Raw genomic sequence first — 21876 nt, forward strand, 5'->3', positions numbered from 1 at the left:
GATGAATGTGTCTATTTTAAATCCTTGGTTGATGGACTTCCATATAGTTCAATTTTCTATCAGTACTAGTTGTTTTTTGTTTCTAAATTTTTGTTGTCCTTATTTTGGTTGCGTGAGGAGGCACGGTGTCTCTACCTATGCCTCCATCTTCCAGGCACTAAATCTTAACCAGTCTCCAGTTCAAGTGAATATGTGGTGGTAGTAGGTCACCAATCATCTTTCCCAAGAATCTCTTGAATGTCTCTTCCTTACACCCTGCCCAATTACTCAGCTGCCATCTCTTTCCTTCTGGGACACTGACTGATAAAAAAGGTTCTTGGTCAATATTTGTTGAATGCTTTTTTACCATAGGAATATTCTTTAAATGTTCAAACATCTGAATTATAGGGGTACCATAAGAAGAAGAGGAAGAGAAACAAATGGAAAAGTTAGTTGAACAAATAATAAAGAACTTCCCCAATTTAGCAAAGGAAATAGACTTCCAAGGAAGTCTGGGAAGCTCAGAGAGTCCCAAAGAAGAAGGACCCAGGGAGAAACACAAGGCACATCATAATTACATTACCCAAGAAAAAAATGAAGGAGAGAATACTAGAAGCAGCACAAGATAAGGAGGCAGTAACCTACAAAGGAGTGCCCATCAGACTATCAGCTGATTTCTCAAAAGAGACCTTGCAGGCAAGAAGGGGCTGGAGAAAAGTATTCCAATTCATGAAAGGCAAGGACCTACATTCAAGATTGCTTTATCCAGCAAAGCTTTCATTTAGAGTGGAAGGGTAGATAAAGTGCTTCAAAGATAAAGTCAAGTTAAAGGAGTTCATCATCATTTCAAGCTCATATTATATGAAATGCTAAAGAAACTTATCTAAGAAAAAAAGATAGTCCTTGCTTCAGCAGTGCATATACTAAAACTGGAATAATACAGAAAAGATTAGCATGGCCCCTGCACAAGGATGACACACAAGTTCAAGAAGCATTACATATTTTCCCAGAAACTACAGGGGAACTATGATAAACTAACTGTAAAATTTATCAATATGAAAAATGAAATAGAAACTAACAACAAGAGCCAAGAGGAAATGAAGAATATAATTTCTGATCTGAAGAACACAGTGGGAGGAAGCAGAAGATCAAATCAGCAAGTTGGAGGACAAAGTAAAAAAAAAAACAAACAGAAAAAGCAAGAAAAGGAAAAGAGACTCAGAAAGAATAAACAGGGATTAAGAGAAATGCAAGACAATATGAAATGTAACAATATCCGAATAATAGAGATACCCGACAGAGAAGAAGAAGAGTGAGGGATAGAAAACCTATTTTAAAAAGTCATAATAAAATTAGGAAAATTTCCCTAATTTCATGAGAGAAAAAGTCACACAAATCCAAAAAACACAGAGTCCCAATAAGGAGGAACCCAAAGAGGAACACTTCAAATTACAACATCATTAAAATGGCAATATTCCAAGACGAAGAGAGAATCCTAAAGGCAGCAAAGGAGAAAAAGGAAGTAATATACAAGGGGGTCTCAATAAGGTAGGCTACTGACTTCTCAATAGAAACGCTCCAAGCAAGAAGAGATTGGCAAGAAATATTCCAAGTAATGAGAAACAGAGGCCTGCAACCAATGCTACTTTATCCAGCAAGGCTCTCAATCAAGATAGAAGGCCAAATAAAGAGCTTCCAAGACAAAAGAAGTCTAAAAGAATATGCCTCCACCAAACCAGCTCTAGAAGAAATACTAAAAGGACTGCTTTAAGGAAAGGAAGGAAAAGAGAGAGACAGAGAGGAACGGTGGTACAAAAATGGCAATGAATGAGTACCTATCAATAATAACCTTAAATGTAAATGGATTAAATGCTCCAATCAAAAGACATAGAATAGCTGAATGGATAAGAAAGCATGACCCACACATATGCTGCCTACAAGAGACCCACCTCAGGACAAAACACCAACACAAACTAAAAGTGAAGGGCTAAAGAGAAATTTCCCAAGTAAAGGGATAGGAAAAAAAAGCCAGGGTACCAATTCTCATATCATACAAAATAGGCTTCAAAAAAAGGGCCATAGATAGAGATCCAGAAGGTCACTTCATAATACTCTAGGGAAGAATACACCAGGAACACATAAACATTGTAAATATATATGCACCCAACACAGGAGCACCCAAATATATAAAGAAAATCTTAGAGGACTTCAAGAAAGATATTGACAACAACACAGTTATACTAGGGGATTTCCACACCCCACTGTCAACAATGCACAGATCTTCCAAACAAAATATCAACAAAGATATTGTGGCATTGAACAACACCCTAGATGAAATGCACTTAACTGATATATATAGAAACCTTCATCCCAAAGAAGCTAAATAGACATTCTTTTCAAATGCACATGGAACATTTTCAAAGATAGACCACATGAAGGTCACAAAATAAGCCTGAACAAATACAAGAAAACTGAAATCATATCAACCATTTTCTCCAACCACAAAGGAATGAAATGAGAAACCAACCCCAAGGGGGTAAAAAAACCAGAACTCTCAAAATCATGCAGATTGAATAGCATGCTATTAAACACTTAATCGGTCAAGAATGAAATTAGGAAAGAAATCAAAGTTTTGGGAAACAAATGAAAATGAACTCACGACAACCCAAAACTTATGGGACACAGCAAAGGCAGTCCTGAGAGGGAAGTTCATAACAATACAGGCCTACCTAAAGAAGATAGAAACATTTCAAACAAACACCCTAACCCTATGCCTACAAGAATTCAAGGAACAACAGGAAAGAGAGTCCAGAGCAAAGAGAAGAAAGAAAATGACCAAGATCAGAGCAGAATTAAATGACATAGAGACTAAAAGCACAAATCTAAGGATCAATTAATCCAGGAGCTAGTTCTTTGAAAGGATAAACAAAATCAATAAGTCTTAAAGCAGGCTCATCAAGAAAATAAGAGAGAGGACACATAAACACAATGAGATTACAAATGACACAACAGAAATACAAAGGATTGTAAGAAAGTACTATGAAGAACAGTATGCCAAGAAATTTGAAAACCTAGGTGAAATGGACAAATTTCTAGGAAAATATAATCTTCCAAAACTCAATGAAAAAGAAGCAGAAAACCTGAATAGACCAATAACAGATGACAATATCGAAGCAGTAATTAAAAAACTCCCGTCTTACAAAAGCCCTGCACCAGATGGTTTCACAGGAGAATTCTAAAAAGGCATTTAAGGAAGAGCTAACCCCTATTCTTCACAGAACATTGCAAAAAATCCAAAATGATGGAAAACTCCCAAACTCTTTATTTATTTTTCCCCCAATTTTTTAATTTAATTATTTTTCAATTACAGTTTTCTGTCTATTACTCCCATCCCATCCCACCTCCGTGCTCCCACTCCCTACCATTTCCACCCTTCTCAGTTGTTGTCCATGTATCCTTTTTATATGTTCCTATAAATCCCTCCAATATTTCCCCTGAAATTCCCTCCCCTCTCCCCTCTGGTCACTGTCAGCCTGTTTTCTATTACAGTGTCTTTGGTTATATTTTGCCTGCTTGTTTGTTTTGTTGTGTAGCTTCCTGGTAAAGGTGAGATCATATGGTATTTGTCCTTCAACGCCTGGCTTATTTCACTCAACATAATGCTTTCCGGTTCCATTCATGATGTTGCAAAAGGTAGGAGCTCCCTCTTTCTTCCTGCAGCATAAAATTCCATTGTGTATATGTACCATAGTTTTTTGATCCATTCATTTACTGATGGGCACCTAGGTTGTTTCTGACTCTTGGCTATTGTAAATTGTGCTGCAAAGAACATTGTGGTGCATAGGTTCTTTCGGATTGGTGTTTTAGGGTTCTTAGGATACAATCCTAGCAGTGGAATTGCTGGATCAAAAGGCAGATCCAATTTTAGTTTTCTGAGAAAATTCCATACTGTTTTCCATAATCGTTGTACCAGTCTGCAGTCCCACCAACAGTATACCAGAGTCTCCTTTTCCCCACACCCTCTCCAACATTTGTTGTTTATTGCTTTGTTTATGATAGCCATTCTCACTGGTGTAAAGTGGTATCTCATTGTGATTTTAATTTGCATCTCTCTGACAGCAAGCGATATTGAGCATCTCCTCATGTATCTCTGGATCCTCTGTATGTCCTTGCAGAAATGTCTGTTCAAGTCCTTTCCCCATTTTTTAATTAGGTTAGTTGTCTTCTTAGAGTGAAGTCCTGTGAGTTCTTTGTATATTTTGGAGATTACACCTTTGTCTGAGGTATCATTGGCAAATAAGTTTTCCCATACAGTTGGTTGTCTTTTTATTTGAATGCTGTTTTCTTTAGCTGCACAGAAGCTTTTTATTTTGATGAGATTCCATTTGTTTGTTCTTTCCTTTATATTCCTTCCTCCAGGGGACATATCAGTAAAAATATTGCTGCATGAAATATCTGATATTTTCCTGCCAATGTTCTCCTCTAGGACTTTAATGGTGTCACGGCTTATATTTAAATCTTTTATCCACCTTGACTTTATTTTGGAGTATGATGTAAGTTGGTGCTCGAGTTTCATTTTTTTGCATGTAGCTGTCCAGTTTTCCCAACACCATTTGTTCAAGAGGCTATTTTTACCCTATTTTATTTTACTGCCCCCTTTGTCAAATATTAATTGACTGTAGAGAGTTGGGTTTATTTCTGGGTTCTCTATTCTGTTCCATTGGTCTATGTGCCTGTTTTTATGCCAGTACCAGGGTGTTTTGATTACAGTGGCCTTGTAATACAGTTTGATATCAGGCATTGTGATCCCTCCTACTTTGTTCTTCTTTCTTAACATTGCAGGTGCTATTCGGGGTCTTTTATGATCCCATATAAATTTTTGAAGTGTTTGTTCTCTGTCTGTGAAATAGGCCATTGGTAATTTAAAAGGTATTGCATTGAATCTGTAAATTGCTTTGGGTAGTATGGACATTTTGATGATGTTAATTCTTCCAATCCATGAACACGGTGTATGTTTCCATTTATTTGTGTCTTCCTTGATTTCTTTCTTCAGTGTCGCGTAGCTTTCAGCATACAGGTCTTTTACCTCCTTGGTTAGATTTATTCCCAGATATTTTATTTTTGGATTTGCTATATCAAATGGGATTTTTTTTCTTGATTTCTGCTTCTGCTGATTCATTTTTAGTATATAAAAATGCCTTGGATTTCTGGATATTGACTTTGTATCCTGCTGTTTTGCCAAATTCATTTATTATTTAGAGTAGCTTTTTGGTAGAGTATATAGGATTTTCCACGTACACTATCATGTCATCTGCAAACAATGACAGTTTTGTTTCCTCCTTTCCAGTTTGAATTCCTTTTATTTCATTTTTCTTGTCTGATCACGGAGGCTAAAAGTTCCAATACTATATTGAATAGAAGTGGTGAAAGTGGACAACCTTGTCTTGTTCCCGATCTTAGTAGAAAAGCTTTTAGTTTTTGCCCATTGAGTATGATGTAGGCTGTAGGTCTTTCATATATGGCCTTTATTATATTGAGGAATGCTCCCTCTGTTCCCACTTTGCTGAGTACCTTTATCATAAATGGGTGTTGTACATTATCAAAAGATTTTCCACATCTATTCATATGACCATGTGGTTTTTGTCCTTGCTTTTGTTTATGTGGTGTATTACATTTACTGATTTGCGGATATTGTACCATCCTTGCATCTCTGGGATGAATCCCACTTGGTAGTGGTGTATGATCTTTTTGATGTATTGTTGGATGCGATTTGCCAATATTTTGTTGAGGATTTTAGCATCTATGTTCATCAGCGATGTTGACCTAAAGTTTTCTTTCTTTGTTGTGTCTCTATCTGATTTTGGAATTAGGATGATGCTGGCTTCATAAAAAGAGTTGGGGAGTTTCCCATTGTTTTGGATTTTTTGGAATAGTCTATGAAGAATAGGGGTTAGCTCTTCCTTAAATGCTTTCTAGAATTCTCCTGTGAAACCATCTGGTCCAGGGCTTTTGTGTGATGGGATTTTTTTGATTACTGCTTCAATTTCATTTGCTGTTATTGGTATGTTCACCTTTCTGTTTCTTCTTCATTGAGTTTAGGAAGATTATATTTTTCTAGAAATGTGTCCATTTCACCTAGGTTTTCAAATTTCTTGGCATACAGTTCTTCATAGTAATTCCTTACAATCCCTTCTATTTCTGTGGTATCATTTGTAATCTCTCCTCTTTCATTTCTGATTGTGTTTATTTGGGTCCTTTCTCTTCCTTTCTTAATGAGCCTACTTAAAGGCTTGTCTATTTTGTTTATCTTTTCAAAAAACCAAGTCTTGGATTCATTGATCCTTAGAATTGTGCTTTTAGTCTCTATGTCATTTAATTCTGCTCTGATCTTTGTTATTTCCTTCCTTGTACTTGCTCTGGGCTGTCTTTTTTGTTGTAGTTCGAGTTTTTGCAGGCGTCAGTTTACGTTGTTTGTTTCAAATGTTTCTATTTTTTTTAGGTAGGCCTGTATTGTTATGAACTTCCCTCTCAGGACTGCCTTTGCTGTGTCCCATAAGTTTGGGGTTGTTGTGAGTTCATCTTCATTTGTTTCCAGAAACTTTTTGATTTCTTGCATACTTTCAATCTTGACCCATTCGTTATTTAATAGCATACCATTCAGTCTCCACGATTTTGTGTGTTTTGGGTTTTATTCTTTGGGGTTGGTTTGTAAGTTCAGTCCCTTGTGGTCAGAGAAAATGGTTGCTATGATTTCAGTTTTCTTGTATTTGTTCAGGCTTATTTTGTGACCTATCATGTGGTCTATCTTTGAAAATGTTCCATGTGCATTTGAAAAGAATGTGTATTTAGCTTCTTTGGGATGAAGTGCTCTATATATATCAGTCAAGTCCATTTCATCTAGGGTGTTGTTTAGTGTAGCTATATCTTTGTTGATATTTTTCTTGGAAGATCTGTCCATTTTTGACAGTGGAGTGTTAAAGTTCCCTACTATAATTGTGTTACTGTCAATGTCTTTCTTGAAGTCTTCTAGGATTTTTCTTATATATTTGGGTGCTCCTATATTGGGTGCATATATATTTATGATGTTAATGTCTTCTTGGTGGATTCTTCCCTTGAGTATTATGAAGTGACCTTCTGGGTCTCTCTTTATGGCCCTGTTTTTGAAGTCTATTTCGTCTGATATTAGAATTTCTGCCCTGGCTTTTTTTTCTTGACCATTTGCTTGGAAAATTTGTTTCCAGCCTTTCACTTTGAGTCTGTGATGGTCTTTTGTCCTGAGGTGGATCTCTTGTAGGCAGCATATGTGTGGGTCATGCTTTCTTATCCATTCAGCTATTCTATGTCTTTTGATTGGAGCATTTAATCCATTTACATTTAAGGTTATTATTGAAAGGTACTTATTCATTGCTATTTTTCTACCAGAGTTCCTCTCTGTCTCTCTCTTTTCCTTCCTTTCCTTAAAGCAGTCCTTTTAGTATTTCTTGTAGAGCTGGTTTGGTGGAGGCATATTCTTTTAGACTTCTTTTTTCATGGAAGCTCTTTTTGCCTTCAATCTTAATTGAGAGCCTTCCAGGGTAAAGTAGCGTTGGTCGTAGGCCTCTGGTTCTCATTACTTGAAATATTTTTTTCCAATTCTTTTCTTGCTTGGAGTGTTTCCATTGAGAAGTCAGTAGGTAACCTCATTGGGGCTCCCTTGTATGTTACTTCCTTTTTCTCCCTTGCTGCCTTTAGGATTCTTTCTTTGTCTTGGAAGTTTGCCATTTTAATGATGATGTGTCTTGAAGTGGGCCTCTTTGGGTTCTTCTTGAATGGGACACTTTGTGACTCCTGGATTCGTGTAACTTTTTCTCTCATCAAATTAGGAAAATTTTCCATCATTACTCTTTCAAATAGGTTTTCTATCCTTTGTTGTTCTTCTTCTTCTGGTATTCATATTTTTCGGATGTTATTACATTTCATATTATCTTGCATTTCTCTTTGTCCCTCTTCATTCTTTTTGAGTCCCTTTTCCATTTCTTGCTCTTTCTGGGAGATTTTTTCTACTGTGTCCTCCAACTCACTGATCCAATCTTCTGCCTCATCAATCTTGCTTTTCATTCCTTCTACTGTGTTCTTCAGTTCCAAAATTGTATTCTTCATTTCCTGTTGACTTTGGCTGATAGTTTCTATTTCCTTTTTCATGTTGATATAGTTTGCGGAGAGCTCATTGTAGCTCCCCTCTAGTTTCTGGTAGGTCCCCTCTAGTTTCTGGTATCTCATTGTGAGCTATTTGAATTTCCTGATAACTAGTACTTTGAATTCAATATCTGATAGCTGACTTGCCTCTCTTTCATCTGACATTATTTCTGAGACTTCCAACTTTTCTTTCATTTGGGCATTATTTTTTTTGTCTTCCCATTGCTTTTGAGACTCTTCCTTGTTGGTTTCAAACTGTCCAATCCAGTTTTTCTGCTTTCGGCAGGACCCCTCTGTGGGCTGGGTTGTAGGCCCAGGCGCACTCCCGCCCGCCAGCCAGGCTTCCAGTCTGGGGTGTGGATGCCTACCCACCCGACAGGCTGCCTGGGTCCCACGGGATCTGGTACTGGTCCTTCCCAGTCCTGTGGCTGGGTGAGAAGCAAGTCAAGCTGCCTTCACAGGAGAACACCTCAGTCCACTTTCCAGTAAAAACTTCTCCAGAAAGCATGTCTCTCAGCCCAGTTCAATTCCCAACCTGACTGGTTAGGACAATGCTCCTCTCAAATTTCCTGGGCTGGCAGGCTGGTGGGGTGGCGGCCACAGCGATGGCAACTGAACATGGCCCCCTTTCCTCGCCACCCTCCCTGCACACCTAGGCAGACAGGTCTCTGCCACCCATCCCCGCCTAGATGGTGAGGGAGGGAGCCAGCTCTCCCAGGGACCTCGCAGCCGGCCCAATGCTCCACTGGGTGCTGGGCTCCCTATGAGTCCTCCGTGGCACTTGCCACAGACGGAAGCTTCTACACCACTAACGCAGCAGCAGCGGCAGCTCCGAGGCGTTTTGGGCTGGCTGAGCGCAGCTGGCCGAGGGCAGCAGGCCCTGCCGCTGCTGCTTTTGTCTCTGCTCACAGGTGCTGGGCTCCCCAGGAATCCTCTGTGACAGATGCCCCGATGCTGGCCAGAGACAGAAGCCTCTGGGCCCTGGAAGCTGCGGCAGCAGCAGCTTTGAGGTCTTTACGCACTGGCCAGTGGCTGCTGGTCCCGCTGCAGCTGCTTTTCACTTTACTCAGGGGTGCCTGGCTCCCGAGGGCAGCCGGCCCTGCCACTGCTGCTTTTGTCTTTACTCACAGGTGCCGGAGTCCCAAAGAGACATCTGTGGCAGACGCCCCTGTCGCTGGGTGCAGGTGAAAGCCTCTGGGCCTTGACTGCTGTGGCAGCTGCGACTCCGAGGTCTTTATGTGCTGGCCAATGTCTGCTGTCCCGCCATCACCGCCACCACCGCCGCCAACACTGCTGCTGCCCTTGACTTTACTCAGGGTTGCCCGGCTCCTGCTGAGTTCTCTGTGGCAGACACCCCTGTCGCTGGGGACAGAAGGAAGGAAGCCTCTGGGCTCTGATCCCTGCAGCAGCCACAGCTCGGAGGTCTTTACGCACCAGCCAATGGCTGCCACTGGCCTGGCTGCCTCCGTCCTTACTTGAGTCCCTGAGACCCCCAACGACCTGTAGCTGTCTGGTTTGTCACTATCTCTGGTCTCTTATTTTCATAAATGCTGGGGAATTCTTGGTTGGGGAGTTGACTGCACTGTTCTTCAGTAAATGTGCCCGGATGTTCTCCCAGAGGTATGAGAACTAGAGTCGCTCCATCCTACTCCACCGCCATTTTCTCTCCTAACCCCCAAACTCTTTTTATGAAGCCAGCATCATCCTAATTCCAAAACCAGATAGAGACACAACAAAGGGGAAAAAAACTTCAGGCCAATATCGCTGATGAACATAGAGGCTAAAATCCTCAATAAAATATTCACAAATCGCATCGAACAGTACATCAAAAAGATCATACACCATGACCAAGGGGGATTAATTCCAGGGATGCAAGGATGGTTCAATATTTGCAAATCAGTAAATGCAATATATCACATAAACAAAGGCACAATGAAAACCAAATAATCATATCCATCGATGCGGGAAAAGCTTTTGATAATGTACAACACCCATTTATGATAAAGGCACTCAGAACAGTGGGAATAAAGGGAGCACTCCTCAATATAATAATAGCCATATATGAGAGGCCTACAGCCAACATCATACTCAATGGGCCAAAACTAAAATCTTTTCCACTAAGATCAGGAAAAACACAAAATTGACCACCTTCACCACTTCTACTCAATATAGTATTGGAAGTTTTAGTCTCAGCAATCAGACAAGAAAAGGAAATGAAAGGCATCCAAATTGGAAAGGAGGAAACAAGCTAGCATTTTTCGCAGATGACATGATGGTGTATCTGGAAAATCCTATAGCCTCTACCAAAAAATCGCTTGGACTAATAAATGAATTTGGCAAAACAGCAGGTTACAAAGTCAATATCCAGAAATCAAAGGCATTTTTGTATACTAAAAATGAATCAGGATAAGCAGAAATCAAGAAAAAATCCCATTTGATATAGCAAAACCAAAAATAAAATATCTAGGGATAAACCTAACCAAGGAAGTAAAAGACCTGTATGCAGAAAACTACAAACCATTGAAGAAAGATATCAGGGAAGACACAAACAAATGAAAACATATACTGTGTTCATGAATTGGAAGAATTAACAAAATCAAAATATCCATACTATCAGAAGCTATTTACAGGTTCAATGCAATACCTATAAAAGTACCAATGGCATATTTCACAGACAGAGAACAAACACTTCAAAAATTTATTTGGAACTATAAAAGGCCCTGAATAGCAGCTGCAATTCTGAGAAAGAAGAACAAAGTAGGAGGGATCACAATACCTGATATCAAACTGTATTACAAGGCCACTGTAAACAAAACAGCCTGATACTGGCATAAAAACAGGCTCATATACCAGTGGGACAGAACAGACAGCCCAGAAATAAACCCAAATCTCTGCAGTCAATTAATATTCAACAAAAGTGGCAGTAACATAAAATGGAGTAAAGATAGCCTCTTCAACAAATGGTGTTGGGAGAACTGGACAGCTACATGCAAAAAAATGAAACTTGAACATTGACTTACATCATACACCGAAATAAAGTCAAGGTGGATAAAAGACTTAAATATAAGCCATGACACCATTAAAATCCTACAGGAGAACATAGGCAGGAAAATCTCAGATATTTCACATAGCAACATTTTTACTGATACATCCCCTAGAGCAAGGGACATAAAGGAAAGAATAAACAAATGGGATCTCATCAAAATTAAAAGCTTCTGCATGGCTAGGAAAACAGTATTAAAATAAAAAGAGAAGCAACTGTTTGGGAAAACTTATTTGCCAATGATACCTCAGACAAAGGTTTAATCTCCAAAATACAGAAAGAACTTACACGACTCCATTCTAAGACAAGCAACCCAATTAAAAAATAGGCAAAGGACTTGAACAGACACTTCTCCAGGGAGGACATATAGAGGATCAAGAGACATATGAAAAGATGCTCAATATCGCTAGCTATCAGGGAGATACAAATTAAAACCACAATCAGATACCACTTTACACCAGTCAGAATGGCCATCTTAAACAAAGCCACAGAGAAATGTTGGAGACGTTGTGGGAAAAGGGGGACCCTAGTTCACTGTTGGTGGGATTGCAGACTGGCACAACCATTATGGAAAACAGTATGGAATTTTCTCAGAAAACTGGAAATGGATCTGCCTTTTGATCCAGCAATTTCTCTCTTAGGAGTATATCCTAAGAACCCTGAAACACCAATCCAAAAGAACCTTTGCACCCCAATGTTCATAGCAGCACAATTCACGAGAGCCAAGAGTTGGAAGCAACCTAGATGCCCATCAGTCAATGACTGGATCAAAAAACTATGGTACATTTACACAATAGAATTCTGTGCTGCAGAAAGGAAGAAGGAATTATTACCCTTTGCAACATCATGGATGGTACTGGAAAGCATTATGCTGAGCAAAATAAGCCAGGTGGTGAAAGACAAATACCATATGATCTCACCTTTTACAGGAACCTAAATAACAAAACAAGCAAGCAATCAAAATATAACCAAAGACACTGAAGTAGAGAACAGGCTGATAGAGACCAGAGGCAAGAGGGGAGGGAATTTTAGGGGAAAAGGGGAAGAAGGGTTTACAGGAACAAGTATAAAGGGCACATGGACAAAAACTAAGGGATGTGAAAATGGGAGGGAAATGGGGAGCCCGGGGAGGGGTAGTTGGGATGGGAGTAAAAGACAGAAAACTGTACTTGAACAACAATTAAAATAAATATTTTTTTAAAAAAAAAGAAGATAAAAACATGAATAGTAAAATGAAAGCAAACTTATAATTATTTACAACCACATGTAAAACAAAAACAAACCAACTACATAAACAGCTAGAACTGGAACAGAACCACAGAAATGGAGATCATGTGGTGGGTTAGCAACAGGGGAGTGAAAGGAGGAGAGAGGGGGAATAGGTACAGAGAATAAGTAGCATAGATGATAGGTAGAAAATAGACAAGGGGAGGGCAAGAATAGTATAGAAAATGTAAAAGCTAAAGAACATATAAGTATGACACATGGACATGAACTAAAGGGGGTTATGTGGGTGGGAGAGGGTGTGCAGGGTGGAGGGGAGTGAAGGGGGAAATGGGACCAGTGTAATAGCATAATCAACAAAATATGTTACTAAATTAAAGAAATATATTAGTTCAGTTAAATTATGGCTAAAATTGTTACAATGAGCTTATAAAAAACAATTCACGAATATGTATGTGTGTGTGTATGTGTGTATATATATATATATATATATATATATATATATACTTTTTTAAGGATTTTATTTGTTTTTAGAGAGAAGGGAAGGGAGGGACAAAGACAGGGAGAGAAACATCAATGTGTGTTTGCCTCTGGCATGCTCCCTACTGGGGACCTGGCCTGATACCCAAGCATGTACCCTGACTGGAAATCAAACCAGTGACCCTTTGGTTCGCAGGCCAGCACTCAATCCACTGAGCTACACCAGCTGGGCATAAATTTATTTTTTTTTTTAGACAGAGTTCTGGAGATGTGGTTCTCAAATAAAAGAGTATATCAGAACCACCTGAACAGCTGGTTAAACATTGCTGGGTCTGGGGAAAGGGAAGATTTATAATCTGCATTACTAACAAGTTCTCTGGTAATGTTGATTCTTCTAGGCTTGGAGACTACAGTTATTACAAACATTGCACTAGAGAAATGCCAGGGGTTTCTATTACATATAGATCCAAGTCTCGTGGCTACATTAATATTTTTACAAACACAAAATGCCAAATGTAATATATTCAATGCTTTATTTTATACTTTTCTGATCACTAAAATCTAAATAGAGGTTTTTCTTAGAGAAAAAAATAAAAAGAAAGAAAAGAGCAAGAGGTGAAAAAAAAGCAGTGACAGGAATAACAGCCCCATTCTAGGAAGGGCTGCACACCTTTGCAGGGCACACCAAAAATGGCCCATGGAGCTGAACCTGGTAAAGATAGCAGTTAAGCCAAGGTTCAGGGATTCCTGAAGCTTGGGCACATGTGGATCTTTTTCCTGCCCTACCCCAGTGGGCTGCACTGCATGAAACAGGGCCACACATCCCCCAAAGTGCACTGGACATGCCTCTTCCTTCAGGATCTTTAGGCCCCAGTACCCTGCTCTCTACACTTATGTGCACTCATTCACAAGCTTGTCCAGCACTTAGATACATGGAGTCACATTCACAAGCAAAGAGTGCTTCTAATTTTAGGCTCCATCATGGACTCAGTTTCCAATGCCAGGGCCAAAGTGTATGGGTCAGTCTCCTTAGCTGACTGACATAGGGTTACTTTAAAGGCAGGGAGACCTAAGGACTCAGCCAAGGAGGAACTGCATTCTGTACCCCACTGGTGTAAGAAAAAATTTTATTGACTAACTGGAACTGCCTGGTCTCATTAGGAAGGTCCAGGTGCTGATCCTGAAATTCTATCCAGTTCTGCTTCACTCTGCAATAACCAGCTGATAAGAAAGCAGAGTGCTAGGAGGACAGTCCCTAGGAGGTCCCCTAGCCCTGTGAGGTAGGGGATACAGTGGTTGTCAGGATCCAGGGCCTGGTGCCACATCAGCCGAGCCATCACTTCTGCCAGGTACAGCAGGATTGTCACCTGTCATAAGAGCAGGCAGACACAAAAGATAAAGACCAAGTCAGAAAGTCAAGTGTCACTAAGAAACACTATCAGATTTTAAGGGCAGACACCAATGTGGACATATCAACCCCAGGTAGTTTCCCTTCCCCAAGCTTCCCTTGGGGTCTGACACCCAGCTGTGAGCTCACACAGGGGCCAAAGAAGTTCACTCTCTTCCATACTTGCCTAGCCTCCCTCCCTATAGTTGGGCCCTGCTCCTAGCATGCTGAAGAGCCAGCCAGACCTGCTGCTACTCATTAGCCTTCATCTTCTCTGATGCATCAGCTCCACTCAATATCCCTGGAACCTTAGACACAAAAGTTGCTCAGACTTGCTTGGGTTTTCTGGAGACCCTTGCATGGGTAGTTTTGGATGGGTGGCCTTTCCTGAAGGTGCTATGGGGTAGTTCACACAGCCCTGGTCAGGTCTCAGGGCTTCTCACTCTCTTGTTGTAGGCTGACCCCAGCCCCTTTCTGCTGCTGCTCAGAACAGTTTCTCAGACTGTCCTAGCCTATTCTTCAGGGTCAGAGGCATGCTGGACTACAAATGCTACAACTCAAGGATTTGAAAATGCTAGTCCCTTACAATTACCCAACCATGCCCACAGTAATCCCTGCAGAGGCCCCAGGCACACCGGAAAATCAACCAGCTTGGCAGAGTTTGCTGTGTCCTTAACCTTTGAGGCAGGTACCAGTAGGCACCAGCTTAATCTTTCATGTCCTTATCACCATCCATCACTGACTAAAGTCCACACATGCCTTTTAGAAACACCCCAGCAGGGATGTGGTCCCTGCCCACCTCCTATCTGTGCTGAGTGATGCACATGGGCCAGTTCATCAGCAGGATCTTGCTTCATGGTAACATTCTGCATTTTCAGGATGGCTCCTCTGATCCTCTGGTGAGGAGTGAGCTGTATGAAATAAGAACTGTGCTTTGTGAAGGGTGGAATAATGAGTGTACTGTGTGGATGGTGGCCTATGCAGTGTGCAACATGGAGTATGCTATGTGGAGTGTGCAGTATGGAGTATCCAGTATGGAGTGTGAAGTGGCCTCTAGGTCTGGATCATGCCCTTGGCCTTGAATAAGTTAACCGGATGGGGACTGTGCCCTGCATGCCCAGGAACACCCAACTCCACCTCCTTAGCATCTCTCTCAGGACAGGGAACAACAAAGCTTGCTAGCTGCCTAACCACTGAATGCTGCTTTGCTGCTGCAACAGCTGTCCTTACCTGGATCAGGCCTGCTAGCAGATAGAATGCCACAAAGATCTTGCTGTTTGGGACTGAATGGCCTTCCACCAGGTAGATAACATAGAAGAAAATCAGATGGCCCGGAATCACCAGAAAGATCAGAACTCGAGCTGACATGGAATTGATTTCTGGAATAAATAAACCAAGGAGGTTGCGTGACTTACCTGACAGCAGAGGCCACTTACAAATGTGACAGTTTTTTAAGGCATCCACATTCATTCCACTATTTCCTGAATGTGCCAAAGTGTAGTTTCCACAGCCCTGGTGGACTATGTTGCAGGTATGTTTCTGTAGATGGGAATATAATCCCATCCCTCCCCTAATGGAGCTGACACTTTAAGAGAAGAGAGAAAAACTGGAATTGAGCAGCAGAAACAAACAAGAAAGGTCATTTCAAATTGGGACAAGTACTAGGAATAAAATAAGCCAGGGTAATGTGATAGAAAATAAAGTGTCTATTAGTGGGAATGAGCTACTGCAGGTAGCTCCCTCAAGGAGATGCTCTCTCAAGGGGATGACATTTAAGCTAAATTCTGACTCTGGGGCGAAAATATTATAGTCAGAAGAAAGAGAATGTGCATGGGGCTTAAGGTGGGAAGACCCTGAGAATGTCGAAGAACAAAAGCTCAGCACATGGAATTAAGTGATCGTGCTGGGGAGGGTGGTGCACTCATGGGGCCTTTGGCACATTGGTGGGTGGGAGTGATCATCGTTCTCTTCAGGATCTAGCACTTTGAGTTTGAGACTCTGAAAGAAATGTGATTTACCCTGCCCATCTCTTTAAAACTATAACACGTGAATATGATGGGTTTTTCAAACATGAAGAGTTTCAATGAAAAGTAAGTCTTCATTTGCTTATGAGTTAATATAATGTATATTATCAACCTCATAAGGAAAAGGAAAAAAAATCATATGTAGCTTAGAAGCTGAAAAGTCTACTATAAAATAATATATAGAGAAAGAATGGAAACACACAAGAGCACCAAAATCTATTTAGGATGACAAATTAGACAAGGTGTAGAAAAATTAGACAAGTTGCAAAAAACTTAAAGAGTAAGCAAAATAACTATTATTACCAGCTGACATAAAAACCAAGAAAATTTATACACAGCCACATAAAAAAATATAACCAAACACACTGAAATAGAGAACAGGCAGACAGGGACCAGAGAAGAGATAGGAGGGAATTTCAGGGGAAAAGGGGAAGGATTCACATGAACAAGTATAAAGGACACATGGACAAAAACTAACAGGGGTGGAAATGGGAGGGAGGTGGGGAGCACTGGGCGGGGTGGGCTGGGATGGGAGTAAAAGACAGAAAACTGTACTTGAACAATAATTAAATTTAAAAAATGTAAAAAAAAAGAATTCAGCAAGTATTTAGGTGATTCTACAGACAGTTTCCACCCCAAATCCATGTTGTAACCTAACTCACAATGTGATGATATTTGGAGGTGGGGCCTTTGTAAAGTAATTAGGTCCTGATGGTAGAATCTTCATGAACAGGATTCATGCCCTTATAAGAGAGACCCAAGAAAGCTTTCTCACCCTTTCAACCACATAAGGACGCAGTGAGATGACAGCTGTCTATAAACCAGGAAGCAGACCGTCAACAGACATGGGTTTGCTAGTGCCTTGAGCATGGACTTTCAGCCACCAGAACTATAAAAAAATAAATTTCTGTTTATTGTTTTATGTTTCTGTTATAGCAGCCTGAACTGAGACAAGTATCTAAATAATAGAGAAAGTAGCTTTCTATCTCTTTCCAGCAATCAAGATGTCGAAGAGAGGATGTGGTAGGCCCTCTGTTGCAAAATTCTGGATTTCCCTGTCTTCTGGATCACTATCTTCCGGTAGGAACAGTGATCGACTATGCTGACAACCCAGGAGCCAAATATCTGTATATCACCTCTGTGAAGGAGATCAAGGGATGATTAAACAGACCTCCTGCTGCTGGTATGGGTGACATGGTGATGGCCACCATCAAAAAAGGCAAACCGGAGCTCAGAAAGAAGGTAATAATTTGTAGTAATTTGACAACAAAAGTCATAGTAATTTGACTATGACTATGACCAGCAGTAGTGATTTGACAACAAAAGTCATACTGGAGAAAAGACTGTGTGTTTCTTTACTTTGAAGATAATACAGAGGCTACAATAAACAATACAGGTGAAATGAAAGGTTCTGCCATCACAGGACAAGTTGCAAAGGAGTGTGCAGATTCGTGGCCCAGGATTGCAACCAATACTGGAAGCACTGAACAATTCTCTAGTGTATTTGTAAAGAAAAAAAAAATTAAAAATTATTCCTCTCCCCCCAGAAAAGAAAGTACATACTTTTTCTATATACAAATGGAAGTCAAATTATAATAGTGACTTCCATCCTAGACAAGATGAAACAGACACACTTATTCCTGTTCTTCTCACTAAATACAACTAAAAACCCTGCTTTCAGAATCTTCTTATGTTTGTTTTTATATAATATAAAATGTTTATATAACTATAAAATGATATAATGTTTGTTTTTATATAACATAAAAACAAACACAAGACTTCCGGCCAAGATGGAGGCATAGGAGGAAACACTGTGCGGATAAAGAGAATAAGTAGCATAGACAATGGGGGAAAATAGACAGTGAGAGGGCAAGAGGAGTATGGGAAATGTAGAAGCTAAAGAACTTATGAAACATGGACATGAACTAAAGAGGGGAATGTGGGGGAAAGGGTATGCAGCATGGAGGGGAATGAAGCGGGGGGGGGGGGAATGGGACAACTGTAAAGGCATAATCAGTGAAATAAAAAATAAAATTAAGACTTCCGGCCAAGGTGGAGATGTAGGTGGAAACACTGTGCTTCCTCGCACAACCAAGTTTAAAGACAACAAAGTTTTAGTAACAAAAATGAAGCCAAAACCCAGAAAATTGAACTGTATGGAAGTCCAACAACTAACCATTCAGCCAGACTGGTAAGAGGGGAGGAGTCAGTGGCAGAGCAGGGTCAGGCAGGAAACTGTGGCTGGCAGATCCCAGGCATGGGGTGGCAACAGGCGGACCCAGTGAGGGTGCAAGGCAGCAGGCTGACCGTGGTCACACATTCACACGCAGATAAACCAAGCAAATGAGCAAGCAGTGAGACAGACCACTCAGGCTAGGGCCCCAGCGAAGGGAATTAGAGCCTGAAAGCACCAGTTGGAAAGACTTTTGGGGCTGAGGTGCTGGGAGAAGCTACCAGGCTGACAGAAAGTTTGTTGAAGAGACCCACAGAGTCCTAGAGGGTACACAAGCCCATACACCTGGGAACCAGCACTAGAAGGGCCCAATTTGGTGTGGGAAGAGGCAGAGGGGACAAAAATCTGAGAGCAGAACAAGCGCCATTGACCCTCTCTGACCCCGCCCTCACATACAGCATCACAACCCAGCAACCTGGGTTGCCCCGCCCTAGTGAACACCTAAGGCTCCGCTCCTTGTTGTAACAGGTGCGAACAGGCCAAAACATTACCATTCAAGAACAGCTCAAAGCCCCAGAGCCAATAAATCTAAGCGAGCAAGAGATAGCTAACCTTTCAGATGCACAGTTCAAAATACTGGTGATCAGGGTGCTCACAGAACAGGTTGATTTTAGTCACAAATTAGAGGAACAGATGAAGGCTAAACTAATTGAAATGAAAGGAAATGCACAGGAAACCAATAGTGATGGAAAGGAAACTGGGACTCAAATCAATGGAGTGGATCAGAAGGAAGAACAAAATGACTAAACAGAAAAGAATGAAGAAACAAGAATTCAAAAAAATGAGGAGAGGCTTAGGAACCTCCAGGACATCTTTAAACGTTCCAACATCTAAATTATAGGGGCACCAGAAGGGGAAGAGGAACAGCCATAAGTGGAAAACTTATTTGAACAAATAATGAAGGAGAACTTCCCCAGTCTGGCAAAGGAAATAGACTTCCAGGAAATCCAGGAAGCTCAGAGAGTCCCAAAGAAGTTGGACCCAAGAAGGAACACACCAAGGCACATCAGAATTACATTAGCCAAGATTAAAATGAAGGAGAGAATTCTAGAAGCAGCTAGAGGTAAGGGGACAGCCACCTACAAAGGAGTACCCATCAGACTGTCAGCTGATTTCTCATAAGAGATCTTACAGGAAAGAAGGGGCTGGAAAGAAGTATTCCAAGTCATGAAATCCAAAGACCTGCAGCCAAGATTGCTTTATCCAGCAAAGCTTTCATTTATAATGGAAGGGCAGATAAAGTGCTTTTCAGATAAGGTCAAGTTCAAGGAGTTCATCATCACCAAGCCCTTATTATATGAAATGCTAAAGGCACTTATCTAAGAAAAAGAAGATAAAAATAGTAACAGTGAAAGGACAGCAAAGTCAGTTATTAACAACCACACCTAAAACAAAAGCAAACTAAGAGGACAGCTAGATCAGGAGCAGAACCATAGAAATGGACATCACATTGAGGGTTAGCAACACAGAAGTGGGAGGAGAAGAAGGGGGGAGAAGGTACAGAATAAGTAGAATAGATGGTAGGTAGAAAATAGAGAGGGGGGAGGGCAAGAATAGTAGGGGAAATATAGAATCTAAAGAACTTGTGACACATGGACATAAATGAAAGGGGGGGACTGGTGGGGGAGGGGTGTGCAGGGTGGAGGGGAATGAAAGGGGGGAATAGGACAACTGTAATGGCATAATCAAAAAAATATATTAAAAAAACAAACATAAGAAGATTCTGAAAGGTGGAAAAAAAGGCAAGCTGCCTAGGAACCTCAGGGTCCAGGGAACAACATGGTATTGTTCCCCAAATTAGGTTTTGTGGGGGGGCCTCCTATACCTGAGACTGTATGCCAGAGAATTTAGTTACCAATGGGTACTGACCAAAAAGACTCAACAGAAGTTTGCTTTCTATAGCACAAGGCCCAGAAAAGGGGCAGCCTAGCAAAACAGAAATTCTTAGACAATAACCACTTTATTCTAGCCAAATACCACAGCAGCCCCACCTTTATCAGCAAAGGCCAAGTGAGTAGCCTGGACTTCTCTCTGCCCTAATCCAGATGGAATGTTAGTATTCACACCTTTTGAATGAAGTCATATAAGAGAAGGCAGAGTAATAGAAAATAAGTGGTACTCTGCCTAGTGGTAATGAAGACCCTCTGCCACACACTCACCATATCAGTGAAGGCCACGTGGGAGCAATAATAAGGCAACCCTCTACCTCCAAGCAAAAGTGCTGTCAGAGGAACATGGACTCTTACACTGCTAGGATAAGGAGGTGCTCCTTCTTCCTTAGGGCATCACTGGAGAAGGCCAGGGAACCTGGACTTTCACTCCTGCCTGGCAGGAAGGAAAAGCAGTGCAATCCTTTTCCCCGAGTGTCACATAAGATCCAGAGTCTTATAACATAATACTCCAAATGTCTGTGATTCAATGTAAAATCACTCGTTACAGCAAGAAATATCTCAAGTAAATGAGAACAGACACTAACACTAAGATGACACAAATGGCAGACTTATGCGGAAGTGATTTTACTGAATCCATTTTTAAAATGTCATTTTAATATTGTACCATGTATGGTGACAAATGTTACTAGGTTTATCGGGGTGATAGCAATTACAAACACACATGAAACACATGGTAAAAATAGAAAAATCTCAGAAGAGATAAAAAAGAACCATATGGAAATTTGAGAACTGTGTTAAAAAAATACAATAGCCAAAAAATCCAAAGAACTCAATGAAAGCATCAATAGCAGAATGGAGAGGACAGAGGAAAGAATGAATAAATGTGATGAAAAAAACTATAGAAATTAGCCAATCTAAATAACAGAGAGTTATATGTACTGGGAAAAAATAAAGAGGACCTCAGAGACTGTAGGACTATCACAAAAGATAAAACATTGGCCTCATCAGAACACCAGAAGGAAACAAAAAAAGAGTGGGACTGTAAAAGTATTTAAAGAAATAATGGCTTAAAATTTCCCAAATTTGGCAAAACATACTATGTATCCAGGTACCAAGTAGGGTAACCCCAAAGAAATCCAGACCAATGCACATCATAACACTAAGACTATAAAGAAAATAAGCAACAGTGAAATAAATGATACCTCATGTATATAATAAGCAATTCAAATGATGGCAATTTCTCATCAGAAAACAAGGTCAGAAGAGTGGCATATTTTTCAAGTGTTTAACTATTAACCCTCAAAGTTATATCCCATGAAAGTATCCTTCAGGAATGTACCAGCAGACCTACCCCAAAAGAATGACTAAATGCAGTTCTTGAAACAGAAAGGAAATGGTAAAAGAAAATGTAATTGGAGAAAGATCCATTTTTTAAAAGC

General features: G+C 40.5%; 1 protein-coding gene, 1 non-coding gene and 1 pseudogene across 6 annotated transcripts in view; 2 read left to right on the plus strand and 1 right to left on the minus strand.

Moving 5' to 3' along the window:
* Positions 1 to 878: 878 nt before the first annotated feature.
* Positions 879 to 985, plus strand: LOC118981745 (U6 spliceosomal RNA). The gene has a single exon (XR_005065408.1). It is a non-coding gene; the product is annotated as a U6 spliceosomal RNA (small nuclear RNA).
* A 12169-nt stretch (positions 986 to 13154) lies between these two features.
* Positions 13155 to 21876, minus strand: part of SLC41A3 (solute carrier family 41 member 3) — a 73117-nt gene continuing 64395 nt past the window's right edge. For all 5 annotated transcript variants that reach the window (XM_037038565.1, XM_037038567.1, XM_037038566.1 and 2 more), the window contains 2 exons: positions 15519 to 15667; positions 13155 to 14268 (listed from right to left, as the gene is read on the minus strand). In XM_037038565.1, coding sequence (XP_036894460.1) covers positions 14059 to 14268; positions 15519 to 15667 — 359 coding nt within the window. In that variant the 3' untranslated portion in view covers positions 13155 to 14058. The remainder of the gene's footprint in view (positions 14269 to 15518; positions 15668 to 21876) is intronic.
* On the plus strand, positions 17317 to 17947 carry LOC118981743 (60S ribosomal protein L23-like; annotated as a pseudogene).

Source organism: Sturnira hondurensis, unplaced genomic scaffold (assembly GCF_014824575.4).
Source record: "Sturnira hondurensis isolate 20B ecotype Veracruz unplaced genomic scaffold, ASM1482457v3 Scaffold0024498, whole genome shotgun sequence".
In the NCBI taxonomy this organism is placed as follows: domain Eukaryota; kingdom Metazoa; phylum Chordata; class Mammalia; order Chiroptera; family Phyllostomidae; genus Sturnira; species Sturnira hondurensis.